At 38.4% G+C, this 9,199-nt stretch overlaps 1 protein-coding gene across 5 annotated transcripts in view; it reads right to left on the bottom strand.

Moving 5' to 3' along the window:
* LOC107693212 (SAM and SH3 domain-containing protein 1-like) overlaps nt 1–9,199 on the bottom strand; it is a 52,238-nt gene that overhangs the window by 17,505 nt on the left and 25,534 nt on the right. For 4 of the 5 annotated variants that reach the window (XM_016492498.1, XM_016492501.1, XM_016492500.1 and 1 more), the window contains exons 5-8: nt 3,930–3,967; nt 3,558–3,644; nt 3,060–3,172; nt 1,780–1,881 (exon numbers count right to left, since the gene is read on the bottom strand). In XM_016492498.1, coding sequence (XP_016347984.1) covers nt 1,780–1,881; nt 3,060–3,172; nt 3,558–3,644; nt 3,930–3,967 — 340 coding nt within the window. The remainder of the gene's footprint in view (nt 1–1,779; nt 1,882–3,059; nt 3,173–3,557; nt 3,645–3,929; nt 3,968–9,199) is intronic. The other variant, XM_016492503.1, reaches the window with a different exon arrangement.

Genomic DNA, 9,199 nt, shown 5'->3' with positions numbered 1-9,199 from the left:
GCTTTAATCGCCTTTTTGGTAACTTCATGACTTAACTGACCACGACATTGCATGCACGTAGTTTATTTCACTCTTTGATATGAAAGGATACAGGCTACAGTGCGCGCCGGCGCCTTTCTGCTAGCACAGTACCGTTTGACTCACGCCTGGCGCTGAAGTGAAGTGGAGTGCGCGTCTGAAACGTCTTCCGTTTATATATATATATATATATACATACATACACACACATATATATATGTATATATATATATATATATATATATAATTTTATTTTGTGAAGAATTAATACATATTTATTTATATAGATGCATTATCATAAAGACAATTTTTTTTTCTTTCTTTACAAGAGCTTCACCCACAACAGCAGTTTTTATCATTCTCTTCAAATCCATTATCAGAAGTCAGTTAAAAACAGGTCTTCAGTTTCCCCCAATTTAATCCTTTTGGACATGAAATGACACTGACCACACACACAAACAACAAAGATGCACAGAAAGCGTTGGATGGGCAGTGACTCCTCTCAGCGGACACAAGGCTTTGCTGGGCGGAACGAGTCATTCTGTAGCTTTAAGCGCTGAGCGAAGCAGTGCTGTGGTTTGTTAACATCAAAAAGCATTGCAAAAACAGCTTAGCTGTTGACCATTAGAAAAGGAGGTGTATGTTTACTTCCAGAGGCTGAAAGCTGCTCAGAGTTTCCATGATAACTATGTGTATATTTGTGTACTGGCAGCTTATTTCTCCAAGAGGGCAAACTAAATCCACTTTTACCAAACCTTTCAAGGCTTTAACCGAGAACCCCTTCATGCAATGCTTGGGACGGCCCTGTGCACAGGCACATACTGTATATACAGTCTACACAAAGCATGCTCTTGTAATAGAACCTAAAGCCAAAGTAGTGACATATCCAACTGTTGTTCTCAAAGCAGAAGAAAAGGCCAGGAGGCAGAAATGGCCACATATCACTCTTCAGTTAAGACGCACATTATGACCTCATCACCAGGGGATGTTTAGTGTGCCAGCTCCTCATGCCAAGTAGAAATGACATCAACACTAGAGGTTTCACAGTGAGCCGCCAGTGCCAGATGCTCATTACAACTGAGGCATTACAACATCATTGTCTCCATTCAAACACGTATGACATATCAGCTTTCAGATCACTGCTTGTATTGATTTAGAATTTATAGTGCACTCAGTAAATTACTCATTTAAAGTGTTTCACCTCAACAGAAATGAATCGTACTGTAAAAATTATGTACATGAGATGATACGACGACTCCAGTCATATTAGTAACCTAATAAAAGCCACGTTCAGATCATATGACCAGCCTAATAATACTCATGACTGACTACGATTAGCACATTTTCACAGTGAAATCAGAAACTGAAGCATGATACTATAATGCCACTATGTATCATAGACTATCAGCATAAACAAATACTGAGTGCACATTTAATGTACGGTACGTACAAAGCTTTAAGAGTCCTACAGTTTCCAACAAATGAAAGTGTGTTCAGTGTGGTTTTAGCAAGGGGATGAACTGGGTTGACGTAAGGACTGCCACTGCCTGAGTTTATAAACCACAATGTCACTAGTGTGGTCTGCAGAGATTTAACTCTATAGACACACACACACAAGACATCAGTCAGTACAGTGAGAGACATTACTAACACTTACTGCTGGGGGAAAATAAACTTTGATGTGACTGAATGAGGTTATGTTGTAACCACGCCCTATATACACTCAGGTCTACAGTCTGGGTGGTTTAGTAAAGTACTTACATTGCAGACGGAGGAGAGGTTAACAGTGGGACTGGATCCATCAGTCCACTCTGCTGTGTCTGTACTGCTGCTCAACTGTCTGTTCCTCTCATATTCCTTTAACTATGGAGAACAAGAGGTCAAAGAGAGCTGCCCCCCTCGCCCTTACACTCACACACCCTATCTGTTACAGAAATAGAGTCAGAGAATACCTCATATAACCATGTAAAGACACGCACACAAACACACAAAGCTTTCACCAGTCACCAGCAAAATACATGAAAAAAGACAGACACAGGGACAAACAGAAACGTCATTTCCATTCAATCTGAGATTTTTTTTAATGTATACATTTTTTGTGTTTATATAAACTACTATTCAAAAGTTTGGGTTTCTGAATGTCAGAAAATATTGCAATGATTTCTGAAGGATCGCATGACACTGAAAACTGGAGTAATGGCTGTCATTGGCTGATCCTGGGTCCATTTTCATGCTACACTATGCACCACTAGACTAGTCCATCTAAAACTCTTTAAAAATTAGATAAATAAACAAAAAGGATGCATGACGTCCTTGGACACACAAAGAAACATACCACAAAAAGACAAAGAACACAGAACAAGTAAAGCAACATTAATTTGGAAAAAAATACATTTGCATTAATTTGCATTTAAACAAACACAAGAGGACAAACACATGTTCATGCATGCTTACAGCATGTATGATGATGGCAACTATCCACAAAGGCTTAGCATTGATTCAAACTTTAGATCCAGTCAGACCACTCATTACATAAATCAACTACAAGGTCAAAGGAGAAAAAACTGAAGCAGAAGAGACTTTAAAGAAATGTAGAAAACCCAGTTGGTTAAAGGAATCAATGTCAGCCTTGTGGAGAGAAGAAAGCCACATTCTACAATCATCCATTAGGTTCATTATCAGATGATAATTAATCATTATCATGTTCTCAAAACAAAACGACAGAGGAAAAAAAGAGACCTACTATAACCCAACACACCTAAACAGTGAAAAAGAACAGAAGAAACCTATCCAACCAATCCCTGCTAACCCTACGTCAGAAATTAGACACCTCCTTCATCTCAACAAAACAAGAAATCTACTGCAGCTCTCAGATGCAGGGTCAGTACGCATGTATTTATATGTATGCAAGTGTGTGTATGTGCATTTGGAGGAAGGAAGGCGCAGGGGGCATCAGTCTAGGTAAGTAAGGTTAGTAAACATGAAGGTAAGCCAGGAAAGCCCATTAGCGTTATTTTTTGGGGATGATGGGGTGTGTTTACCCGTGCCAGCGCCTCCTCCACTGTGATCATCTTCTCTTTCACCATCATCATTAGCTGGATCCGTTCTTCATCACTCATAGTGATCTCACTGGCCACATAGCCAATGTCCTCTCCTGAAGGGTCAAAGGTCAAAGGTGAGCAACAAGAACAAGGGAAAGCCTCTTTAGGCCAAGTTAGTTCATTCAGTGGTCATCATATTGTCAATTGTCATTTTGAAATCAGCAATAATATCTGACGACAGTGGTGCCATGAATTTATTTTTTGTAGGAAAAAAAAAAAAACTGGTCCAGTTTTACTCATTCTAGAGTAAACAAACAGTATCAAAAATGAATTGGCTATTTAAGTGAAAGATGTAATTAAAGTCACAATATTAAAGTTATTTTTTCTTCCATTCACATTCCTATGAGTGGCCCATCTTTTCTCTCATATGGTGTCTCTGAACAATAAAAACAAGTGAGCGGAGAGTTATGAAGGGAGGAGTGAGTTTGTTTTCATTACCTTTTGACGTTTGCCTTGTGACCCCTTTCTGTGACTTTCGAAAGTTCTGCCAGAAGGATTTGTTTTTCTTCTTGTTGTCCCATTTTCCTGTATGCGAAGAGAGGAGAAAGCCATCAGGACCATCAAACTCATTAACTGTACAAACATACACTCCGAAATACCTACATTTAATTCTTTATAAAAAGAACTGACTCTACATCTATTATCTATCATCTATAAATCTGCCCATCTACAAAACAGACGTTTAGTGTTTACAGAAAACCCTGTCACCAGAACATTTCAGTCTGGTATAAAACCAAATAATTCCAATAAAATTTCCTCAAAACCATCAAAAGATTATCATAATAATAGTTTTCATAATGAAACACAAACCTGATCCATCTTCAGAGCTGGATTTGTGCAGAGCAATTCTGATGAAAAACAGAAAAGAATTAGGACGTTTAATACAACACTTAAATTTTTCAGCACTGAACATAACATTTCTCATATATAGCCTTATCTCCTACTGACAGGATATATGTATGTACAAGTGGCAGGTGGATTTGTGTTAACCAAATGTATAGAAATTTCTATGATTTGAGGCAGTAGAGGGCAGTGTGGCGCTGTTCACAGAGCACATGTCAGGCTCCTGAGGCTCACAGGGCACAGATGAGACGCTCTGGAGATGCAGCAAAAACAAGATGAGGAAGACAGACAGTGAGAGAGGGAGAAAAAGGGAACAAGAGCCACCACAGGACAGACACTGCCTGTTTATATTTCCACTTTGCTCGTCTGAGGCACGGTGCCCTTGGAAAATACCAAAATAACAAAAATCTAACACACACATCAGAGCTCATTTATGGAGTCTAAATTATGGAGTCTAGATATAAGACTCCTCAGATATCATATTGATGCTGACAAAATAAATTTGGCCTAATTACATCCTACTCTAATACAGACACATCACCTTTGAAATTCTTATATTCTTCTAATATATTCTTCTATACTAATTTTCAAAATCAGTCAGTTGATGGATTACCTCAGCAGCTAATCGCGATGGACAAATACATTCGTTGGAATGTGTGTTTGTGTCCAATTAATGTATTCATTACATTTTATTATTGCAAAAAATGCATGAACACGTTTAACAATCTGGAGTCTGTGTTTCATCTCTTACACGCGCCAATGCTGCATTTATTTGATCAAAAAATACAATAAAAACAGCAATATTGTGAAATGATATTTCAATTTTAAAAAACATTTTCTGCTTTAATATATATCAAAATTCAATTTTGTCCTGTGATGGCATAGCTATATTTTCAGCCGCCACTGCGCCCGTCTTCACGTCACATGATCTGTCCAGAAATCAATCAATATTATTATTAATGTTGAAAACAGTTATGTTACATTTTTGTTTACAGACCCAAAACTTTCGAACAGTAGTGTGTGTATGGATATAAACAGCCTATCATTAAAATAAAACCATATTTAGCCATATTTTTTCATACAGAACAACTGGACATGCCATCCTCATTTGGGAAAATATCCAGTGTTTACATTACCATTGGTCATGTGACATAGATCATGTTGACATCATATAGTCGGTTGCAAAATGTTGTGTGAAACTGGGCCATGTGTTAACTGCCAGTGAGAGGAAACATCTGAACTGAGTCGACTGTCGACAAAACCCAAAACACAGAGGGAGAATAAAACATTCTGCCTCAAACGAGTGTTTGTTCTGCAGATGAACGCAAGTATGCAAGGGTATGTGTTGTGGTTTTCTTATTTGGGTGGTGGTTTCTCGCTCATCCTTGGGTTAAGAAAACAATCTCAATCTAGTCTGCACTAAAGTAAACACTGACACCGGCATGTAAGCATACACTAACACACACTTGCGTGCACCTATGTACTCCAGTCTGGTTTTCTCCACAGGAAGACAGTGTTTTTACCAGTCACTCGTGCTTAAATCATTACGGTTGCATGCATGTATGCTTTTCATCTGCTGTCCATGTGTCCCAAATACATCTATGACATTATTCTCACTGCTAAAGCTATCAGTATCTACACACACTCAAGAGGACAGTGTGTGTGTGTGTGTGTGCGTTTAGTGTCAGGTCAGATGTTACATGTCATTACAAGGACTGTGAAAATGTGCTTGTGTTAAAAACACAGATTCTTGCATATTTCGGGACGTCCACTGCACTCTGATCAAATAAAGACGTCAATGCTGCTCTTTTACCCAAGTGTGTGTTTGAGACACAAGGCATGACGGAGGCCTCCCTGAATTATTGCAAAAAATGCATGAACACGTTTAACAATCTGGAGTCTGTGTTTCATCTCTTACACGCGCCAATGCTGCATTTATTTGATCAAAAAATACAATAAAAACAGCAATATTGTGAAATGATATTTCAATTTTAAAAAACATTTTCTGCTTTAATATATATCAAAATTCAATTTTGTCCTGTGATGGCATAGCTATATTTTCAGCCGCCACTGCGCCCGTCTTCACGTCACATGATCTGTCCAGAAATCAATCAATATTATTATTAATGTTGAAAACAGTTATGTTACATTTTTGTTTACAGACCCAAAACTTTCGAACAGTAGTGTGTGTATGGATATAAACAGCCTATCATTAAAATAAAACCATATTTAGCCATATTTTTTCATACAGAACAACTGGACATGCCATCCTCATTTGGGAAAATATCCAGTGTTTACATTACCATTGGTCATGTGACATAGATCATGTTGACATCATATAGTCGGTTGCAAAATGTTGTGTGAAACTGGGCCATGTGTTAACTGCCAGTGAGAGGAAACATCTGAACTGAGTCGACTGTCGACAAAACCCAAAACACAGAGGGAGAATAAAACATTCTGCCTCAAACGAGTGTTTGTTCTGCAGATGAACGCAAGTATGCAAGGGTATGTGTTGTGGTTTTCTTATTTGGGTGGTGGTTTCTCGCTCATCCTTGGGTTAAGAAAACAATCTCAATCTAGTCTGCACTAAAGTAAACACTGACACCGGCATGTAAGCATACACTAACACACACTTGCGTGCACCTATGTACTCCAGTCTGGTTTTCTCCACAGGAAGACAGTCACTTGTGCTTAAATCATCATGAGTGCATGCGTGTATGCTTTTCATCTGCTGTCCATGTGTCCAAAATACATCTATGACATACTCACTGCTAAAGCTATCAGTATCTACACACACTCAAGAGGACAGTGTGTGTGTGTGTGTGTGCGTTTAGTGTCAGGTCAGATGTTACATGTCATTACAAGGACTGTGAAAATGTGCTTGTGTTAAAAACACAGATTCTTGCATATTTCGGGACGTCCACTGCACTCTGATCAAATAAAGACGTCAATGCTGCTCTTTTACCCAAGTGTGTGTTTGAGACACAAGGCATGACGGAGGCCTCCCTGAATTATCATATCATTATGCTGCCATGGCAACACAAACTTTCTCTGTTTAACCTCTCATTCACCCCGCACAGAATCCAAAGGGAGTCTCCTGCTTGTATGCTAACTGCATCTCATGTTAAAAAGGCCCTATTGAAGAGCAGCTCAGTAAATTAGGCTCCATTCAGGATTTCTGCTATTGACAGAGCTGTATGTGTGTGAGCACAGTGTGACCAGCATACAATACAAGTGTGTTACAGTCCGTCAGTTTCGTTCTTTCATTTCGCAGGGTGTCTTGTATCTTTACTGGTGTGTCTAGCAGAATATAAGCCCTGCTGGCTACATTCCTTCACTGCGAGTAACTGTCATGTCCACTATCTCCTAACAGAGGAATCCTTGGCTTGCTGAGACTGTTATTCAGAGAATGTGACGGAAGAACACTTCACTCTGAAATATTTACTTTCTCCACACGATTCAACTCTGTTCTTCAATTTAATATGAGGCATGTTTGGGATGGACAACTGCATTTACTAAAAGACTCAACAGAAGTTGTTTGGGTTGAATAATGTCTTGTAACCATAGTAACAGACAGTAACTACATCTATGAAGATTTAATTTGTAGTTTTGTGTCAATTTGAAACTATTTTGGGCTTCATCTGCTGGTTTCAACCACTCAGATAGGCAATTAAAAAACCTGATTCAACCTACTTTAGTGTTTTGACGTCCTCTCCAACTACATAAACCTCTCTGTTTGACCAATTTTAATAACCTGAGAGAGAGCCCTAATAGCCCTAATATTGATAATAGACTGCCAAGAATAGGGCTGCATAAATGTACAGTATGTGCTGCATGTTTCAGAGTTAGTTTTTTTCTATTCGCAATAATTTATTTTTTTAATAATTTACTTGTGCAACCCTAGAAAAGAATATACCTTTAAGTGTGTTTGTTTAGATCATAAGTATCAACCAAATGTGCTCCCAAAATTCAGTTGTGAATCTTGATTACTTAAAGGAGTCACTTTGTTTATGGAATATGGTTGTCAATTTTCTTTACAACCTGAACAAAATGGTATGAACAAAACCAATAGCTTTTTTTTTTTTTTAAATCAGACAACTGTGTTCTGTTGCTGTGAATGTAGCTAGTTTACCTTATGTCGACTTTGCATGTCTGTTATCAGAATTATCAGAACTAGCCTTCCAATGTGTGAGATCAGTCATATTACTATGCCAACATGTTTTCACTATTGAATTAAGAGGAACATCATGTAGTTCTCATCAGTGATGCATCACTACAGTGATGCATGTTCACTGTTCTTTTAGAGCTGGGAGTGGTCTGACTTCCTCTTTCCTCTAGTCAAACTGCTGATGAAGAGGAACACTGCTATCCCAGGGTGCACCTGGTGTCCTGCGATTGGTTGGTTTGCTTCCTTACACCTGGCTTTGGAGTTCAGAACACATATATGATTGAGCACAAAAACACATATACAAAGATCGCAAAGGAAGTGTCCAGGAAATGACCTTCACTAGAGGTCATGGTAAATGGAGCTTGAGGGATTTCCTTAAAGCCACACTCTCAAACACGTACATTTTCTCTTTACCCAGTTACATTTCTACCAACTTACTATAATGAGGAAAGAATATAATTCAGAAAAAGGCAGGTTAAAGCTACTTAAAGCTGATTTGGTATTTCTTATTATTAATGTAGTACATTTTATAGAACAGTGTTATTATTTCATAGCTTAATATTTTTTGCGGAACAAATGATATATTCTTTGGTTCTCTCCTGTATTGGTAGCCAATGAGCTCGCTGCTCAACATTCAAATATATGACTAGAGCTTGCCGTAGCAGGGCAGCTTGCTTCAGAAACCCTCCACCTTCCCAGCACCACCTGTATAGATCTGCTACGAGGTGATTCATGTATGCTATATGGGGTTATTTCATGTATGTTATATTTGCAGCAGCAATATTTCTTACTATGTATTGGCAGTAGCAAGTCTCGGTACTTGCTCTGCCGCAGCAGCAGCAGCAGCGTAGCAGATCTATTCCGCCAAGAACAAATACATTAACATTGTCATGTACATTACCATGCCAATCCCTCCGAGAGTTGTCATGACAGAAATACTCTTTGATTAATAGAAAGTTCAAAAGAACAATTTATTTGAAATACAAACCAAGTAGCATGTATTTAGAGGAAGACTCTGCCAACATAAGAATGAAGGGGCTTCTAAACTCACACACAATCGCACACACAA

The sequence above is a fragment of the Sinocyclocheilus anshuiensis genome, unplaced genomic scaffold, assembly GCF_001515605.1.
Source record: "Sinocyclocheilus anshuiensis isolate Anshui unplaced genomic scaffold, SAMN03320099.WGS_v1.1 scaffold810, whole genome shotgun sequence".
NCBI classification, from domain to species: Eukaryota; Metazoa; Chordata; class Actinopteri; order Cypriniformes; family Cyprinidae; genus Sinocyclocheilus; species Sinocyclocheilus anshuiensis.
The sequence above is the reverse complement of the archived record's forward strand: the minus strand, read 5'-3'. Positions and strand labels throughout refer to the sequence as shown.